Below are 22,258 nucleotides of genomic sequence, written 5' to 3'. Positions count from 1 at the left end.
CAAAAAATATGTAAAGTAGAAGAAAGAGTTAAGAACCAAGTCCTGGGAGCCTGCTGTATGAAACCTTGTGGTTTGCTCCATATATACATACCTTTTCATGCAACTCACCATTTTAAAAGGCATTGTCAAAATCAAATTAGACATAATTTTCACCCTCTATTAAGAGCAATTGTAATCACTATTCTAATTTTTTTGTGGTTTGACAACAAGACTAAAGGTTTGATGATCAAAGTCAAATGCCTCTTTTTGATGAAACACTTTTGCTGCTAATCCGGCCTTGGGGTTCCATGGCTTTTGTCCAATGGGGACATTTAACGGCTTGTGAAAAGTGTTAGGGACATGAAACAAACAATCAAGATCAGGTGTAGAAGTAGTGGATGCTGCTATATGCAGGGAGTTCAATTTCAATCCCTGAACCAGGGAGGATACAGGATAAGAATAGAAGGAGCTAGCTGAGATGGAGAAGTATTCAAATATGCACCATATCATTCTTCGTCGAGATAGGAAAGTTAGTATTCATGTTATCACGAAACAACAATTTATAAGGAAACTTTCTTTCATACATGCCTCCTTAAATACACTTTTCCATTTGAAGAGAGACACTTATATCCCTTATCCAAGAAAAAGATACAATTTAGCTCTGTAATCCAGTTTGTGTTTATTAAATGGATTAAGAAAGGGAGACAAGTGTATTGATTTACAAATTATCACGTAATACAACTGACTAACGCTTTCTTGAGATACAACTCATTGCTCTTCTGCTATCTCTCTTTTCTCTGTTTCTGCACTTCCCTTTACAAATATAAACCACCATTATATATATTTTTTGTGATAATTCTTTATTAATCAAATAAAATGACGCTAAAATGATTTTTAACTTGAATGATTCAATATAAATTAAATACACCCATAATTAAGATGATCTGAGTAAAGTAATAAGTGATCAAATCTTGAAACAAGAACCAAAATGATCCTATAAGGTGAAACAGTGATACAGAGCATACACCAAATGAAATTTGCAATGCATATAACATCAGTGGAGTCTAAGAAAACGCCAAGGTCCTGTTCCTGTTCCCATCCTGCATATATGTATTTTAACACTTGTAAACCAACACTGGAAAATAGCATCATAAAATCTTTTTCTTCAAAATACTCATAAGTATTAGTAATTTGAAATTCTTTTCCAAGTTCAACTTTAATTTCAAATTTTTCTTGGAGCAATCAAGAAGAGTGTTAATAATTTTTACAATATTTTATCAGTTCATCTATTGTTAGCGAGTCCAGATGTGAGCCAATCTCAATTTATGTGAACGAGCTTGATTGTTAATGAACTTTGCAAATAGATAATAAGTATATATGTGTAGATAATTGTCCCCAATATAATAATTTTTTTTGCCTCCACACTTAAAAAAAAAAATAATGTGTAAGAAACATTTATGTTATTAGATATTAATACATTGATAACAATTATTGTATTATATAAATTTAAAACAAATAATAATAATAACTAATAATAATATAATTATTTAATTACCTAAAATCAAGGGCAATTCACTGAATTAAATAAAGTGGACATCCATATTACCATAATACACATTTTGCAAAGTGGATACCAAAATACATTTTTTTCATAAACGATGTAAACCACAATAGGGGTATCGCGGTTTACAAATGAACGTAATCCGTTACAGGGGTGTTGCGGATTACGTTGGAAGGAAAACATCACATAATTCGCGGTAGGGGTGTGGCGGTTTATGTGTGTTTTCCAGACGTGCATAAACCGCTACAGGGGTCTAGCGGTTTATGCTTTAGTCTGTTTTGCCTATAAATACCAAGCAGGATAGGAAGTGGGTCATTTGAGGAGAGTTATTTTCACACTTTCACAAATGGATAGTGAGGAGAGCTTGATGGTTCTAGTCCACTGCTATGGTAAAATAAAAAAAGTAATAGGCATGGTGTTAAGTTCACTGATAAAGAACTGCTGAGCTTTTTTATCCGTTTGACTGATACTTTGTCGGATCTGAAGAGGAACATATTGCAGAAAGCAGGGTTGTGTGGGGCCAAGCTGGTGAAGAAGGTGTTCTACAAGATTCCGATGGCGGTTGTGTCAAGTGGTGTGCAGTATGAAACATTTGTCATAGGGTCGGATGAAGACATGGGGGTCTTGTTTCATTGTCGGTGGAGTCTTTCGGAGGTGAGAATACACGAGTTGTTTTCCAAATTGGAAGACCGTATGGACAATTCCAAGGCGTCAGCGCCAAATCCTCAGTCGATGATGGTGGGGGGTGCTTCTACTTCGATGCTTGTCGTTGCACCTGGTTGTCTCCTAGCTGCACCTTCACTTGTTCTAGCACCGGCAGCTAATTCACCTGGTTTGATTACTGGTCTTGTTGGTGGTGGTGAGCCAGATCATGTTGAGGACGCGATGCGGGAAGATGATTCGGATGATGAGCCCGATCACATATCAGGGGATAGTGAGGAGGAGGCTCCAGTGGCCCCACCTGCACCTCAGGGGCCATCCAGTTCTGGGTCCCACCAACAACCCCTGCATTCCTCGACGCTGAACCTGGAAGCAGCATGTCAACAACCGAATGATGCACACACCTTCGGTTACCAAGGATTACGCGACGTCAATACTTCTGGGAAATTTCAGATTGGCCAATTCTTCCAGACTAAGGAGGAAGTTGTGATGAGTGTTATGAAATCTGATCATCTGAAGTATGTTGGGAGATGCAAGAAGTTTGAAAACGGCTGCGCCTGGATGATTCGTGTGGCACTTTGGCAGTGCAAGGGTAACTGGGAGGTTAGAAGGTATAACGGAGCCCACACTTGCCTGGCCACTTCGATTTCGAGCGACCACCGACAGCTCGATTACCACGTAATTTGTGCGAGGATCTATCTGTTGGTTAGGACGGATGCAGCGATTACCATAAAGGTGTTGCAAGAAACTACTAGGTCAACCTACGGATTTAGGCCTAGTTATAGGAAAGTATGGAAGGCAAAGCAGAAGGCAGTCGCCCAGATTTACGGGGATTGGGAAGAGTCGTATGCAGAGTTGCCCCGGTGGATCCTTGGGATGCAAGCAACGATGGACGAAACTGTTGCTTTGTTGAAGACTTCTCCAGTGCGTGTAGGTGGTGAGATTGATGAGTCTACAGAGTATTTTCATCGATTTTTCTGGAGATTTCCTCCATGCATTGAGGCTTTTAAACATTGCAAGCCACTAATCAGCATTGACGGTACGCATCTGTATGGGAAGTATGGCAGGACTTTGCTGCAGGCTATTGCGCAAGATGGAAACTCAAATATATTGACAGTTGCGTTTGCACTTGTTGAGGGGGAGAATGCTGAGTCGTGGGCTTTTTTCTTATCCCACTTGTGTCAACATGTGATCCCACAGGAAGGGATTCTGGTGATCTCTGACAGACACAACGGCATTAAGGGTGCACTGGAGGTACTAGACAGTGGTTGGAAACTGCCTCATGCATATCAAGCGTATTGCATTCGACACGTTGCAGCTAATTTTGCTCTCAGTTTCAAAGGTCAGGATGCAAGGCGGATGCTCGTGAATACGGCGTATGCCAAGACTGAGGCCGAGTTTGACTATTGGTTTGATATTATGAGGACTGAGAATCTGGCCATGTGTGATTGGACCAACCGACTGGAGTACGATGAGTGGACCCAACACCAGGATGGGGGTAGACGGTTCGGCCACATGACGACAAACATATTCGAGTGTGTTAACTCTATACTAAAGGGGACACAGAATCTTCCGGTTACTGCACTTGTCAAATCCACATATGGGAGGTTAGCAGAGCTTTTTGTCGTCTGAGGATAGATAGCAGAGGCGCAGTTGGGATCAGGCCAACGGTTTTGCCAGGCACTAGTCAAGGAGATAGAGCGCCACTCGAAAGATACGAGGTGCTTCACGGTTACTCTATTTGACAGACAGATAGAACACACTCGCAGGACTTGCCCTCAGCGAGGATCCGCCCCCAGTGCCGACGCATAAGTGTCATTAGGTCGTCATGATTAGCTTACATTTTTCTTTCCTTACTTGTGTTCTTATCCTGTTTTAGTTGTACTTACTGTTAAGTAAAGTTGTACTTGCCGTTCATTTTACGGTGATGTTGTTATTGTTAGCGATTCTCTATGAACTCGTGATTCTTTTGAGTTAATGTGTTCTAATTTTGTTGGTAATTCTATGAGTTCAAGAGTAATTCCAATTAAATCAAAACAGGAACCTATGTTGCATAAAAATTGCAAACTAAACTTTCATCCAACAACTCATCCTCCATGAAAAATGAACTAAGTCCACACTAAAGCATAAACCGCTAGACCCCTGTAGTGGTTTATGCACGTATGGAAAACACACATAAATCGCGACACCCCTACCGCAGATTATGTGATGTTTTCCTTTCAACGTAATCCGCGACACCCCTGTAGCGGATTACGTTCATTTGTAAACCGCAATATCCCTGTTGCGGTTTACATAGTTTATGAAAAAATGCATTTTGGTATCCACTTTGCAAAATGTGGGCTTTTTTACCTATATGCGCATGTAAAATACATTTATTCCCAAAATACGCACGGTTTGAAATTTCTCCTCAAATACGCACTGCCAACTCGTAAGGAGCAAACACGAAATGAAAATAGGAGGCATATCAAGGATGGTGGCCGCGAAATGGCTCCTGGCGTCTGACACAAACCATTTCAATTGCGTCAGCCACGAAATGGAGCACCTCAGCTATGGCACACACGAAATGGCCCAAATGTCACGACAGAAATAAGAAAAATGCACTCACAAAAAAAACCTGTGACTCTCTTTACCTATTTATATATAGAGAAAGAAAAAGAGTGATAGAGATAGATAGATATATATGAAAATGGTGAGAAGAAAGAGTGAGTACAGCCTTTCTCAACAAGAAAGAGGTGTCTCATACACAAAATGTGTATGTGAATAATGCATAATGTATCGTAATAATTAATTTTTTTATATGATTATAAATTATAAATTTCATTTTTGGCAAATAGCTAAATTATTATCTAATAATTTTTAATATTAATTTTAGGGCAAAAAACAGAAATAAATCAAGGGAAAAAATAATTCATGGTATAATTCGAATTACACACAGTAATTCATGGTATAATTCGAATTATGCTGTTAAAAAATTAATAATTTATTAAAAAAATTTTATTGAAAAATTTATTAAAAAATATTAATAATTTAAAAATTAAAAAAATATATATTTTATTTCATACGTTAAAAAAAAGCTAACAAAATATTTAATTACGAGACTTTTTTAAAATATTAATGAGCTATCAATTCGAATTCCATACAATACTTTTCTGTCCATTTTTAATAGCTCATGAATATTTTTAATAAATTTTTTTAATAAATTTTTTTAAATTATACTACAAAAAATATTTTATCCTATGCAAAATAATTTAAAAAAAATGGCTTAAAAAAATGTTAGGAGTACTATAAAAATTTGTAATGTTCTAATAACTTAGGTAAATACATGCATGTACTCAAATTTTAAATAAAATACTCTACATAGTCAATAATAATTTAAAAATAAAAAAAATATTTTATTCCATACAAAATAATTAAAAAATATATTTTATTCTATACAAAATAATTTTAAAAAATAGCTTAAAAAAGATGTTATGATTACAATTTATATTATTAATATGTGAAAATCTTAGAGTTATTTTATAATTTAATTTTTGTCTTTGGTAAAAACACTATATCCATTGTTAACAATAATAACAAATAAAAGTAAATGCTTAATTTAGTTTTTATATTTTTTATCTTAAACAAAATAAATTACAATTCAACTCTTAATCATGAAAATAAATCATCAATGGCTGATCCATCTTGCACTTTTTGTAATTAGAAAAAATTATCATTTTATTTTAGTTAGGATGTGGGTGTGTATAAGAAAGAATAATTAGAAAGTAAATTGAATATTCACTAAACTTGTGTCTTTGTTGTGCAACTTATTTAAAAAAAGTAAAACAATCAATGCAACATGATACATTTATTTTGGGTATACTACTTATATATACAATTCGTGCTCGTCACATAAGAAGTGGACTATTTCGTGTGTGCCATAGCTGAAATGCTCTATTTCGTGGCTGACGTAATTAGAATGATTTGTGTCAGACGCCATGAGCCATTTCGCGGCCACCATCCCTAATATGCCCCCTATTTCTATTTCGTGTTTGTCCCTTACTAGTTGGCAGTGCGTATTTGAGGAGGAGTTCCAAACCGTGCGTATTTTGGGAATAAATGTATTTTACATGCGCATATAAGTAAAAAAGCCCAAAATGTGTATTATGGTAATATTGATGCCCACTTTATTTAATTCAGTGAATTGCCTAAAATCAAGAATAACTTTTTAAATATAAATGAGACCATTAGTATTTAATATTTTTTATAATATATATAATTTATTTACTTTTTATTGTTTTGTTTAATTTTATTTTTTTTATACATTTAATATTATCTTGTCAAAAAATCTTTTACTATAATATTATAAAATGTCAACTTTACAATTAAATATCGAAAAATTATTTGAATATTTTTTTAATAAAAAAAGATATTATTTTATCTATACCTATATATAAAAAGAATTGCAGTTGTTTGATTTGAATTTTTATTTTTCTCACAAATTTTTTGTCCCTCTCACATAATTTTAGTAAAAATTCAAACACCAAAATAAAAAATAATAAAAATTCTAAATTAGTTCATTCGAGTTATACTTTTTATAAATTTGTTAGCTATTGCGTTATTATTCTTTTTTGTATCATATAAAAAATAATCAATAAAAATGTAAATTTACGGATATTAGATGCTTGATCAGGCGCTAATATTAATAATAAATGTATTACTCATGTAATATTACCAAAATATTAAAATAAAAAAATATTCTTAATTAATATACTTTTAAATGTATTAAGTACATTTAGTTATTAAAAACTTGACTTAATATACTCTAAAATTTAAATATCTAAATATAAATATTAATATTTTTTATTATCTTACTATATTATTTTGTCCCCACTTCTAAAATTAGTTAATTGAATGAAGATTACTAATCTTACTATTAGAATCATGTGGTAATGATATGAAATATTATGTGTCAAGCACTATTTTGGTTGGACACCCAAAAAAAAGCACTATTTTGGTCTTTCATTTTTTGTTATGCATTATAGATAGATTTTATTTTTTGGTTTTAGTTCACTAGGCATAAATACTTATGTATTCGTCGATTGAGAGACAACGACTAATGTCTAACCCCATCTGAGTTTATAACATTATTTAAGTAACCGAAGCAATAACCACTTGATGTGATAGGTTTAGTACTTGATAACATACATTTATAGTTTCTGATCGGTTCTATATTAGTGCTTGAATTTTCTTCTTTTTTTGTTTTTGGTGACTGCTTGAATTTTCTTCTGAAAGAACTAAAAGTATTATATGATATATCATGCTTAATTGCATATACATAGATTGCCTAACATGGGGAAGATTTTACCTCCAAAAACCAGCAAACATGCGAAGACTCATGAAGATGGTAAGAGCAATCCAAATTCCCACGAAACCTTTGCTCTTTGAGAGAATAAGTAATGAAGCAACAGTTGCAAATCCCACCATGACCTAAACAAAGAGAATGGCAAAATAATAGTTTGGATTAATCACGCATATATATATACATCGGTTTACGTATGATGTTATTTTGATCATTGGTACACCAATTAAAAAATCTAAAATTAATAATCGATTACAAAATTTATATAATACAAATATTTTATTATTTACTGTGTTTAACTAGGTGAAGGCCGAATAAATAATGACTTGATGGAAGTTACTTTAATAAATGTATTATTAAAATAGGAGAAACTCAGGTACAGTCGACTTCACGTGAGGTTGATAGCTGAGAGTCGTTAGATGATTTGACTGATTTGACTAAATTTTTATCTAACGACTTTCAACTATCAACTTTACGTGAAGTCGACTGCACCTGAGTTTCCACCTATTAAAATATTTAAATGACAAATTTATTAAACCAAAATATTTTACTATAGTGATAGATATTATGAATCAAAAGTAGTATGAAAATGGTAAAACAAAAAGAAAAGGCAAGTGAACTTATTATTACCAAGGAGTATGCAGAATAAGCAAAATCAGAAGCACCATAGTTCACACCATCAAATACAAAGGCCAATGAATTGATTGGTTGTGTAGCAGCAACAAACTGGTAGTGTTGTTTGCAATTAGACACAATAACATGGGAAACATTATTATTGAATCAATGAATTCAGATTATAAGATAAATAATGAACTGCGCGTGATATATGAATTTACTAACTTTTTTATACACTAAATTAATTTTAAAGTTTAATTTTAATGCACTATTAATTTAAAATATTTTGCCTAGTTATCATCCATTCTTTTAAATGATTCGTAATTAATGTAGTTTTAAAATTAGTGATTAAATACCTATATAAAATTATTTTATACTAACACCGTATTAAAATTAAATTGATTAATTTACTAATATATTTTATTATTGTGTAAATTATGGTTTGAGATCTAAATAACTTGCTAATAATAATAAAAGAAAATGAGTGAGCTTAATATGAAAAAAGGGTAAATAAAAAAAGAGGAGTGCAATACCATTAATTAGTTATTATTAGTATTTTTAATAATGTAAAATTATATTTAATAATATAAAATTATTCATTTTTTTTATTTATTAAGTATTGATCAAATTTTAATTAAAGTTGTTGCTCCAAGACTTTCTCATAAGAAAATATAGTTTTGATAATATATATACCGGAAGGCCTATTCTGATTATGTGCAAAACAGGGATAGTTTTGGAGAAAAGTCCAGCTCCAAAGTACATTCCAATGCCGACAAGAAGAGAGAGAGCAACTCCCAAAACAAACCCCATTTGTAGCGTCCTTGCTGCAGCAGCAATTACTTTCTCATAGTCTTTCTCAGCAAAGGAACATGCTAGAATTGCCTGTGAAATTTAATTATCTAGTTAGTCATTAATACTCATCATCATCATTTATTAAAAGAAAAAGAAGATAATTATTTGACCTGTACGGCAACAGCTAAACCGTCAGCAATAAGGGAAGAAGTGAGCCACACTTGGAGGCAAGTTTGGAATGCCGCCATTGGAATTGCCCCTAATCTTGCTGCCAATGACGATGCCAGCGTGGCACAGAACGATGCCGCTATTACTTTCGCCAATAACATCCCTCCTATCATAATTTAAACATACATTTTTACTCAAATAAAATTTGGATCCATCATTGCAAGTAACATTTAACACAATCCAAAAAAATTATTAAAAATAAAAATATCAAAAATTCAAACTCAGCAAAAATTATTTTTAATAGTCTCTATAGTAAATTTATTTAACAAAAACTAAAATTGACTGCTATAATGTTGATTCTCTAACATTACTCTTATAATTATAGTTTAAATTTGACATCTAAATTTAATTTTAATACACTTACAATTAAAGAAATTATATATATAATTGCATATGGCCAGACTATGAGCAAAACAATTATATTTTTATTTTTCATTGATCTAAAAGAATGAATTTCATTAAATCGTACCTATTATGCCATAAAATTCCTGCTTTATACTATTGATTTTAAACAAAATAATTAATTTTTAATTTAATTGATTTTAAATCATTTCAAATCAAATGAAAAAATATTTAATTTCAAGCACACCCTTAATTAGGACTAGGTTAGTATGTTCACCACCCTACCATTTTTCAGAAACCTGAAGATCTGCAAATTCTTAAAGCCTGGTGGTAGAAGTACCATTTTTCTGATTAATATCATCCATAGAATCAATGCCATGAAGAACCTAAAACAGCCACCATTTATGAAAAGTTGAAGTTATTGTACGAACAATAATAAACTTGATTAGTTTTATTTTATTTTTTTAATGAACTTTATTAGAATATTACTATATATGTGTTCTATTATTCATTTTTATCGTTCAGTTTCTCTGTTTGAAATTGTATATTAATTTATATGCTTAATATATTAAAAATATTATAAATATCAATTCTTTAATTTTATATGGATTATTTTTAAAATAAGGATCTCACATAACTTTTTCTCTGTCTAAGAAAATGAAATAATCCTCTACTATATATTTAAGATAATTAATTTTTTTGGGAGCACATAGTTTTTTATAAATATTAAGGAATAAAATTAAAGAAAAAATTAGTAAAATTGTTTTCAAATATTTGTTTTTATTTTTTTCTTTAGTCAAATTATGAATAATTATTAAATAGAACGAAAATAATATATAACTTACTGGGAGACGACATGTGAAATGGCTGCACCCGTGAGACCCAAATTGCAATGAAAAATGAGTAGTGGGTCTAAACTGATATTCAATGCATATCCGAAAACTGAACCAAATGAAATGAAAATAAAGATAAATATGTGAACTCATACATATAAAAGGGGGTTAGACTCGTTTGTATAAAGAGGAAGAGAGAGAAATGTGAACAAGTAGAAAAAAAAGGAGGGAATATGTTGCAATAAAAAATATATAATAATTAATTTTGATAATTGATTTTTATTATTTGATTTAAAAATGAAACATTACTCCTTGAAACCAAAATATGCTTGATTACATTACAAAGCTTCATTTCAACTTACGAATGACATATAAAGGAGTTTTTGTGTCCTTGAATCCTCGAAAGATTCCTTGCATGGCTAGTGAGAGAAGCATTGCAGGTGCACCTAACGATCTCAATCTCAAGTACTTTACGGCAGGGTCTAGCATAGGAGAACCCTACACATATTAAAGTACGAGGAATTATTATTAAACAATAATTAATAATTAATCATTAATAATTAATAATTAATACTCACATGTTTGAGACCCATTGCACCTAATAGGGGTTTGTCTGCAAATATAAGAACTGCAGCTTGAATGATGCCAAGGATTGTGGCAAACAGCAGTGATGTTGATGCTGAACCAAGTTGTAGCTTCTTTCTTTCAACCGTTTTCAACATATTTTTCTCACATATATTTGTATATTCTTCTGATAAAAGGAATTTAATTAGCACTCATGAAAACTTCTCATACTAGCTAGCATGATGAACATATATACAAAACTGAAATTAAAATCATACCGGAAAAGATAAATGTTTCTCTCTCTCTTCAAATAATTGTCGAAAACAGAAACATATATATTTAAAATTAATAAATTACTTTAATTTTGCTAATACTCAAAATTTTATGAGTAATTAAAATTACCTCAAATAAACAGATATATGGAATTAACAAAATTAAATTAAGGTTATTATAAAACATAACCAATGTCATATAATTAGTTTTTGAAACAGATATTTAAAAAAAATAAGAGAAAATATTTAGTTTCATACATGGTGAATTCTATGGTGCCTTTGTTATAGTGCCTAAATTGTCTAACTTCCCTTTTAAAGTAAAAAATAAAATGTTTAAAATAAAAAATAAATCATGTAAAATTTATTAAGTATTATTTATTTACTTTTTTTAGTAACTTAGGTATAAAGTGATAGCCACTATAGCATTCACCTTCATACATTCTCTCTTCTTTGTATTTAACAATATATATATATATATATATATATATATATATATATATATATATATATATATATATATATATTATGGTGTTTATGGTTATGATAGTTATTGTGATTATATAATTTTTTAAAATAAAAGTAATATTTTTTTATTCAACAACAATTTTTAATTTAAAATTAAAATAAAATAGTATTAAGATATAAATAATATTTTTTAATATTAGAAAGGAGAACAAAATTATTTGACAAAGACGTTAACACTAACTGCTAGTTCTAACAGAATTCTAGTTTGTCAGTTAGTTAAAGATGCTTTGTTTGATGAGTCTTTACTAGAAGAGTTGGTTACAGTAAGCTTATATGTAGTTGCTACTCAGCATTATAAATGTACTATTCTTCTGATAATCAATAACATTTTTGTTCAATTACTTCTGCTGCAAGTTACCACTCTTTTTCTACCACTCTTTCTCTCAAAATTCTGTTTCTCTACTTTATTTGGTTTGTGTTTAGCTATAGTCTTTCTTGTTAGTTCCTTTATAGTATCTAGAGCCTACATCTCTGCTTCTTCTTCATGATGGAGATTACCCTCTCGGATTCTATAAAGAAATTATTCTCCCAATCGCAGAAAAACTCAATGAAGAAAACTACTCCACATGGAGATACATTATTGCAATTCTCACCATCGAAAATCTTGGTCTTAAAAGTCATCTAGATCTCTAAAAAATTCTTGAGCAATTCACATCTGATGCTACCAGGAAAACTATTACAGAAATAGAAGAATTCAAGAACTAGTGCTAAAGAGATCGAGCACTCACCACATGGCTTGTTGATTCCAAGACCAATTGAATAAAAAACAAAGTCATTCACCTCTCTAGATTTCATGAAGTTTGGGAAAGGATTGATGACTATCTGCAAGTATACAAAGTCTCAAAAGTCAATTAAGATCTTGCAAGAAGACTAGTTCAGCTGCTGAGTTTTTGTCCAAGATTTGCAAAATTGTGGATTCATTATTTTCTGTAGGATATGAAGTATTTGAGGATGATCATCTTCAAGCCGTCATTGAAGAACTTAATGAAGAATATGCAGTTTACATCTCTTCCGTGACAGCAGAAAAGGGACCCTTTAGAATTGTAGAGATTGAAGCTTTCTTGCTTTCTTACGAAGAAATGCTAGAGCACTTCAAGAAGTCAGAATCTGGTATGCATGTAGCTCATTATATGTAGAATTCTTCACTAAATTTTGATTTCAACCGTAGCAATACTTATAGACGAGGACGTGGAAGAAACATTATAGGAGGTGGAAGATTTGGATTTAACAACAACAATAATTCAAGAATGCAATGTCAACTTCGTGGGAGGTTAGGCCACGTGGTGTGGAACTGTTACCATAGGTTTGACCAATCTTTCAACCTAAATTCTGGTAATAATTTTTCAGCAAAACAAACCCCATATATCAATGCTCAACCTCCACCACCTCCAGCCAATTTTCATCATTCAACTGCCTATCTAACTTCCCCATCTTCATTCGTCAGTGAAGCCTCATGGCTTGCAGATTCTGGTGCAAGCCATCACCTAACACCAGTCTCTTTAAGGTAAAATTCAAACCTTAGAGGGTCAAAATCCTATTACTGAAATGGATCTATCCCTTTTAGCAACAGTCTCTCTCCCTATGAAATTCTGGGAGGATGTCTTATAATAATCAATAGACTTCCAACAAGTATTGTTGATAATAAAAGTCCATGAGGTTTTATTTCATCAACTTTAATCTCTTTAAAGTGTTTGAATGTGCACACTTTCCTTTTTTAAGACCTTATAGGAGTGCCACTACTACACCTTCTAATACACAATCAAAACAAGAAACTCTTCATCATCACCAGCACACAGAAACTCCTATACCTATAAGTGGCATGGCGGTATGCCTCCCCCCATCACACCATTAAACACACGCTCTATGATTACAAGAGCCAAATCTAGCCACATCAAATCAAAAGCATTAGTGATTCAAACTCCTGACCTTATCAACAACATACCATCAAATGTCAAATAAGCACTCAACTATTCACACTAAAAAGAGACAATGAATATTAAGATGCAAGTACTGAACATATGTGGAATATGAACTCTCACAAAAGCACTAGTAAATGAAACAATTATAGGGAGTAAATGGGTGTTTGCCATCAAAAGAAATCAACAAGGTGATATTCTGAGATATAAAGCAAGGCTAGTTGGCAAGGAATTTCATCAAAAAGAAGGAGTACACTATGAACAAATCTACTCTCCAGTGATCAGATCAACCACAGTAAAGGTGATTCTCATCATTGCTATACCCTTAGGTTGGCCATTAAGACAATTCGACTTCGACAATGCCTTTTTGAATGAAAAATTTGAAGAGAATGTCTATAAACTTCAAGCACAAAGATATGAGTGCTCCAATAACACTTGTTTGTAAACTTAATAAAGCCATATATGGCTTGAAACAAGTTCCTCGAGCTTGGTTCAAGACACTGGCAACAACACTATACAAGTTTGGATTTAAAAATACTAAATCAAATGTATCATTATTTGTAAGACATACTTAAACTAATATTACCTATCTCTTATTGTATGTACATGATATTATAGTTACAGAGAATGATTCCAAAGTCATTGAAATTTTAATATCACAGTTGAACAACCTTTTTTTTAAAAGATCTTGGCAGATTTAGTTACTTTCTGGGATTGGAGAAAGCATATCTTCTACACAGGGAGTTGATGATTTCACAAGCCAAATATGCTAGAGAAATATGGAAAGGAGAACTCTAAACCATTACCAACACCTATGTCCTCAGATTCTAAACTTTACTTGAGCGATTTTGAACTATTTGAGAATACTACTAAATATAAATCTACAGTAGGAGCTCTTCAGTATTTGACAATAATAAGGCCAGACATTGCAACATTGGAAAAGTGTGAAGAAGATCTTGAGATACTTATAGGGTACAGTAAGTCATGGAATTGTGTTTTCCAAAGCCACTAATTTTAGGATTCTTTCCTTTGTAAATGCAGATTGAGGAGAGGGGATCTTGAAGATAGGAAGTCAATTACTGGTTTTCGTATTTATTTGGATAATAATATCATATTTTGGAAGAGTAATAAGCAAACCAAGGTTAGTAGGAGTAGCATAGAGGCAGAATATCGATCCATATGTGCAGCCCATACTGAGATAATATCTATACAACAACTTTAGTTTGAGGGGGTATTGAGGAAGGAGAGCAAAATTGCTTGATAATGACTAACACTAATGGCTAGTTCTAACAGAATTTTAATTTGTTAGTTATAGTTAGTTAAAGATGCTTTTCTTCACGAATCTTTACTAGAAGAGTTGGTTAGAGTAAGCTTTCGATAGTCAACAACATTTTTGTTCAATTACTTCTGCTGTAAATTACCACTTTTTCTCTCAAAACTCTATTTTTTCACTATACACAATTTACCTTCTTTGATTTGTGTTTAGCTATATTTTTTGGGATGCTTCCATAAAGATGTTTTGTAAAGTCACTTAGGTGTCGCATTATTATTGAACGTATTAATGAATCGGTTATTTTTGAATTTCTTAACAAATTAGAATAAAACTGATTTTTTTATAACAATAACAATAAATTCAATTTATTTTTGGGGATCTAATTGTATTTTTAAATTTTTAGGGATTCAAATGTCTGCAAAATAAAAAGTCCGAGATATATTTGTCTTTTTATAAAAAAATTTAAAGATATTCGATTTAGATTGTGTAATTCGATCATATCAAATCGGGTCTAATAATTATAATGCAGATAATTGGGTTTATTATTGTTGCTATAATAAATCGATTTTATTTTGGTTTATTAAAAAATAAATTATTAACCAGTTTAATAAAGATGTCCAATAATAAAATAATACATATAAACATCTTTAAAAAAGGATATTTTTAGTGTCTTTATTAAAGTAGTCTCAATATTTTTTTTTGTTAGTTCTATTATTTAAGAGTTGTTAAAATCTTTTAGTCATTGTAATTATACATAACGTAGATTCACAATACGTATATATTTCAATGATGTAAGTGTTTAATGTAATATATGTAGTTGTTAGAGATATAATTATTTATATTTTATATTTTATTAATTTAAATTTTTAGAGAAATGACTTCATCACAATAGTATTGATTGAAAACAAATTTAGTATTTGTTTGGGCGCAATTATTTTGATAAAAAAATATTTTTTTTAATGAAAAAATATTTTTTTATTTTTTAGTGTGTTTGGCAAATTTCTAGTAGTAAAAGTAAAAATACTAGAAAAATCAAAAAATATTTTTTTGAGAAGCTATAATTTACATCTTTTTTTAAAAGATATTTTTTCCTTAAAAAAAGATTTTTTTCATGTAATAAATAAACAAAAAAATACTTTTATATTGTTATACCCAAACATAATTGATAGATAAAAAAATTTTTTTGGATGAGATATTCAAACATAAAATTATTTTTTTTAGAAGCTCACCCAAACAAACGGGTAAGTTTCTCTTTTTCTTTTACTATTGGCTGTTTTCTAAAATCTATTAAAAGAACCTCTCACGATCTGAGTTGTAAAAAAAAAGGAGAAAGGGATCAGAATGCACCGTTTCCATTATTGGTCTCTTCAGTCAAAGCACCATCCCTATGAACATTATTCTCCGGTGTTGGCATGGGACTCTTCATTCTTCCATCTTGTGTACGTTCACACACTTGCATATCTTGATGATGCAAATGGTCATTATTTTTGGTGACTAATTCATAGGTCAGTTTGGTCTCATTTTGATTGGTTTTCTGAATAGTATCTTCTTCTGCCACGAAGGAAGTTGTAATGCTCACGAGGGGGACCACTGTAATCTTTGAAGATAGGTTGAACAATGCAATCGCAACTCCAGCAGCACCTTGATCCACCGGCCCTAATCATTTCCCACAATTGTTTAATTGTTAAATATTACTATTTTCACACATATAATATATGAGGATTCATATAATAATTACATTTCATTTAAGTAATATAATCGAATATGATTCATACATAATCAAATTTCATAACAATGTAATGGTATAAAACATATTTTTTGTCCTATATTTTAATATTTTTTTAAAAATATTTTTAACGTTTAATTTTATTTAATTTTATCACTAATATTTTTTATTTATGTCAAAATTATTCTTAAACGCTTAACTTCATCTAAAATATTTGGAGAAAAATTAAAAATATCAAGAATAATTTTAACAAAAATTGAAAACATTAAAAATTAAATAAATTGAAAATATTAGAAATAAAATTAAATGTTAAAAATATTTTTTAAAAAAATTATAAATATTAAAAAAAACATATTTTATCCTAATATGATAAAACAATATTTACATTTTAATCAAAATACAAATAAAAGTAGAAAAGTACTACTAACTAAATTTTTTGTCAATACAAATTTCGACTATACTTATAAAAATCGATTATTCTGCAGGAAAAATTTGTTGATTATTCTACAATAATAAAACTTAAGACTACTAATAATGCTTAGCTCAGTATCACAATCAAAAAATAACATAATAATCTCATTTTCTCTCGCAATTCATCTGATATCATAATCTTCTTAATTCTCTAGCTTCTCTCAACTCACTGATACCTAAGGCTTTAACTAAAAATGGTTAAGATGTAGGCAAGAAACAATTATTCATTGGCTGACTATGCCATATAAAGATCGATGATCAAACTATATATAAGGGAATTATTATATTATAATAAGAGGAATATAGTGTTATATTCACTATCTTTATATATTTTTTTGTACACTTTTTATTTTTAGTATTAAAAATAATTAATAAAAAATGAAAAAAGATAAAAATTTATTTTTTATATCATAAGACAAAAGTATATAATAAAAGAAAAAGGTGCAAATTAAATAAATTATCATTTGTGTTATTATAAAGAAAGTGAGATACCTAAGTGGCCAATGAAAGCTGTGTCTATGAGAGAGGCAACGGGATCGGCAGCAACAGCTAATGCAGCTGGTATTGCAATCTTTAGTATCTCCTTCGCCAGCGAATCATTCTTAAAAACAAGTCTACATGCACAAAAGAGTTTCGGAGAAATAAGAATATGCAAAATATATAATATATATAAGACTTAAAGAGTAATATTATTGTTAAAGTTATAAAAATATTTCATACAAATCTAAAACTATTAAGGTATTTGCATATATATATATATATATATTTCTAATAAAATAATTAGTCACTACAATAATCAAATACTTTTATTAAACATCACATATATATTTCTATATGATAACTGATTTTTTTAAGGTGTTTGCTTTAATACAATGATAAATTCATACGTATCGATACATTTAAAATATGGACAAATAACAATAATTTATGTGAAATTTATTTTCCATGTCAACATCAGATTTTTTTTTTTAAATATATATCATATCACTAATTTTATTAAAATATTCTTATAATATAATAAAAATAAAAATTATTTTTTTATTTAATTTTTTAAAAGACTTAAATACCCTTTTTTATATGTTAGACAAAAATTGCTGTTTTAGATTAATTGAATTATTTAATTTTACCGTTTTAAAATTTAAATAATCTAAAAACTAAAAACAAAAACACATTTAACAAAATTATTTGTCTCTCCATAAATCCTAATTAATCATTCATACCAAAAAATTAAACAAATCTAAAAAAGACTAAAAAAAAAGTCACTTTGTTCTTTGATTTGCTGGGTTTCTCACCCAACCTTCATATCTTTAGATTCTCTTTTCTGTGTTTGTATCTCTCTCTCTTCTCTTCAATCTCGCCTCTTCTCCCCTGTAAAGAAGACAAAGCTTCCTCCACGGCACCCTACCAAGGTCACCGCAGTTTTCGTGCGCACCTCACCCAGCCGAGGAAAACGTTCTCGCGTCACGCGTCAGGGAGCGTCGCCCTCTTGTGGGTTCCAGAGAGTGTTGCCGTCTTCTTAGTTCCAAAGAGCGTCGCCGTCTTTCTCGTTCTTCATCACCGTCGTCAGCCTCTTCCTTCCAATAACATCCTCTCTATGATCTCTGTGATTTCTGTGATTTTAATTATGGAAAAGTCTAGGGGGTCAGCAACTTTTCCAAATTCTGGCCAGCATGTAACCAGGAAGAAAAAGTGAGCCATTGGATGAAATCTCACACCATTGAAATCATCATTAATGGCTATTTGATGGCTATAAATACCAAAAATTGCTGGCCCCTAGTACTCCTCTTTAATTATTATAGCATTGTTGTAATTTTTGTAATTAATGTAATTTGGTTTGATTTCTGTAATTTTATATTAGTTGTTGTTAATTTTGACAAAATAAAAAACTTAAACATCAATTTGAGAGATTGTTGCTGGAGCTTTTGGAATTGCTATTTTGCTTGAAATTGGGGCCTCATTAGGAGAAATATTAATGGATTGTGTATTAGCTCCTATTCCAGTTATTTCAATAGTAACTGAATATTTAGATGAATTTATTTTACTTTTTTAAAAAGAAGAAAAAAAAAAGAAAAAAGAATCATGTTTTTTAATTAATAGATACGATGAAAAGAAATTTTGATTAAAAAAAGAAAAAAGGATTAGATAGTTTAAAGAACTCTTACAATCAATATTTTTTTTAATCAAAATTTCTTATCATATCTATTAATTAAAAAACATGATTTTTTTTTTCTTTTTAAAAAAGTAAAATAAGCTCATCTAAATATTCAGTTACCATTGAAATAAGTGGAATAAGAGCCAATACACAATCCATTAATACTTTTCCTAATGAGACCCTAATTTCAGGCAAAATAGCAACTCCAAAAATTTCAACAACAATCTCTCAAATTGATGCTTAAGTTTTTTATTTTGTCAAAATTAACAACTAATATAAAATCACAGAAATCAAACCAAATTACATTAATTACAAAAATCATAACAATGCTATAATAATTAAAATCACAGAAATTACAGAGAGGATGTTAGCAGAAAGGAGAGGCTAACGACGGTGATGAAGAACGAGAAAGACAATGAGAAAGATGGTGACACTCTCTGGAACCAGTAAGATGGCGACGCTCTCTGGAATGCACAAGATGGCGCGCTCTCTGACGCGACGACATTCTCCTCGGTTGACTGAGGCGCGCGCGAAAGCTGCGGTGACCTTAGCAGGGCGCCGTGGAAGAGAAAGCTTTGTCTTCTTTACCGAAGAGAAGAGGCGAGATTAAATAGAAGAGAGGGAGATACAAACACAGAGAAGAGGATCAAGAGATATGAAGGTTGGGTGAGAAACCCAGCAAATCAAAAAACAAAGTTTTTTTTAGTATTTTTTAGATTTGTTTAATTTTTTTGGTATGGATGATTGATTAGGGTTTATGGAGAGATAAATAATTTTGTTAAATCTGCTTTTGTTTTTGCTTTTTAGATTATTTAAATTTTGAAATGGTAAAATTAAACAATTTGATTAATCTAAAACAGTAATTTTTATCTAACAATAAAAAAGGGTATTTAAGTTTTTTAAAAAATTAAATAAAAAATAATTTTTATTTTTATTAAATTATAAGGATATTTTAGTAAAATTAGTGATATATATATATATATATTTAAAAAAATCTGATGTTAACATGAAAAATAAATTTCACATAATTTATTATTGTTTGTCTATATTTTAAACATATCGGTACATATGAATTTATCATCGTACCAAAGCAAATATTTTTTTTAATATCTATGTAGGATAGTTGTAGAATTATTTCGTCAAATAAACATTAACATATGTGTTGCATCGTTTATGTATAGAAGGTAGACAAAATAATACACAACGTTATATGCCACAAAATCAGTAGCATAATGGCAATTATATTGTAACTGTTATACATACTTCTATTATGTGATTCCTGCATAACATACAATGCAATCACAACAGTAATATAAAGCCATGAAAACATGTTTGGTAAAGTTTAGATACCTCGCATCTTTGAAGAAAACAAAGACGGGCATTTTCCATTTGCTCCTGTAAGAATTCAAACGGCCACTCTCCTCCATGTTCATGTTATAAACAATCTTGGTATGTGTTTTTGGGGGGGTATATATATATACAAATATTATGTGACCCCCTTTAACATTGAAAGATCACCATGATGTACCATCAAAAAAGGAAAGAAATAAATATAAAGCATAGATAACAACGACCTAGATATAGACTGATGTGATTATTGTAGTGATTACGGAAACTCAGAAGCCATATATCCTGTATATATATAGAGAGATATTAGAGTAATATTTCAAATTGTTATCTAATAATTATTTATCAGCAGAAAAAACTAGTCTATATTATAATATTTGATAAACTAGTTTTTAATATTTTGAAATAATAGACAATTAATTTTTAATAATAAGGATCGGACAAATTAGTCATAATATTTTATCTTTTAAAAATGACAAATAATTAGTTCTTAGTTATTTTTAAAAAATTAATAAATTTAGAATATTAAATTTTATTAAATTATAAAAAATAATTTTTGTAATAATTTAAAAGATCAGAAATTAATTTATAATTTTTTGTTATTAGAATCCAATCCAAAACAAAACTTGTTATAGATTAATTCAGCATTTTTATTTATTTGTTATTATATCATATTACAGGAGCATGCAGACACTTCAGGCATTGAAAGATCACCAAGGCTCTGGAAAAGTCGAATTCAAAGTGAAAATGTTATTTTAAGAAGTATATACTACCCGCTTCACATCACAAAATTTAAGATATTAAATTTGCAAGTTGTAGCTACAGCTAATAATGAGCATTAGAAGTTTACAAAATAAATTAAATTTACAATAACTATATTAGACTTACACAAAAATTGATCCTCTCAATTTTTGTAATATTTGAGGGAATAAAGTGTAATCTCTCATCATTAATTTTATAAGTGGGATCAAAAATAAATATAAAAAAATAATAAAGGGTTTAATTAAACAATTGACATTATCCAATTTTTTTTCCATTAAAAAGGATCCGCTCCCGACTTACACTGGTGTATAAAGTGAGCCAAAATAGAGTTAATACGTTTGTTAAAAATAATAAAAAAATTTTAAGGATTAGCAATTTTAACCAGTAGTCTAAAATTGACCAAAATTTTTAGTCAGTAGTCTCATATTTGTAGTCTAAACCATACTTTTAGTAATAATTTTTAAATATTGTTAATTAATTTTTTGATAAAAATAATAAATTGTATTGATTCTGTAGTATTGTTGAATAAAAAAATGTTATTTTTGTTATTTCCATGAAAAAGCCATAGGAAGAAAGAGAAGGAAACGAAATATAACCGTCAAAGGGGCTGATGGGGTTTTCGTAGAAGCTAGCTCCTTAGGATTTGAAGGATATAGGACTTGATTAGTTCTTTTCAAACTTTGTTGTTTTCACATATTCTAGATAGTAACTAATCACTAAAATAAACCATTCTTTTAGTGAGTATAGATTGATTAGAGTTCCAAAAGAAGAATTGAAGTTCTTAAGCTAGTATGTCGGATTAATTGGTCTTTAAACTAGATGGTAAAATTTTATTGAGATTTTTTCATAACGGTCTTCTAACTTACATCCGGGGGTGACATTGAATATTTCCTTCCCCCACC

At 30.1% G+C, this 22,258-nt stretch overlaps 1 protein-coding gene across 3 annotated transcripts; it reads right to left on the bottom strand.

The window, feature by feature from the left end:
• Positions 1-1,033: 1,033 nt before the first annotated feature.
• On the bottom strand, positions 1,034-20,680 carry LOC107611975 (protein DETOXIFICATION 43-like). 3 transcript variants are annotated; one of them, XM_088496852.1, is made up of 12 exons: positions 20,598-20,680; positions 17,588-17,709; positions 16,244-16,554; positions 10,927-11,076; positions 10,711-10,846; positions 10,361-10,457; positions 9,801-9,901; positions 9,116-9,279; positions 8,847-9,035; positions 8,169-8,264; positions 7,545-7,666; positions 1,034-1,079 (listed from the first exon to the last, which is right to left on the bottom strand). In XM_088496852.1, the coding sequence occupies exons 1-12, from the start codon at positions 20,678-20,680 to the stop codon at positions 1,034-1,036; spliced, it is 1,617 nt and encodes a 538-aa protein (XP_088352978.1). The 3 variants fall into 3 exon arrangements, with proteins under 3 accessions (XP_088352978.1, XP_016169318.1, XP_020965351.1); XM_016313832.3 differs by having other exon boundaries at positions 10,927-11,099; positions 16,246-16,554; XM_021109692.2 differs by lacking the exon at positions 1,034-1,079 and adding an exon at positions 7,293-7,464 and having other exon boundaries at positions 10,927-11,099; positions 16,246-16,554.
• Between the last annotated feature and the right edge of the window lie 1,578 nt (positions 20,681-22,258).

The sequence above is a fragment of the Arachis ipaensis genome, chromosome B8 (assembly GCF_059453495.1).
Source record: "Arachis ipaensis isolate K30076 ecotype BB chromosome B8, ASM5945349v1, whole genome shotgun sequence".
In the NCBI taxonomy this organism is placed as follows: Eukaryota; Viridiplantae; Streptophyta; class Magnoliopsida; order Fabales; family Fabaceae; genus Arachis; species Arachis ipaensis.
The sequence above is the reverse complement of the archived record's forward strand: the minus strand, read 5'-3'. Positions and strand labels throughout refer to the sequence as shown.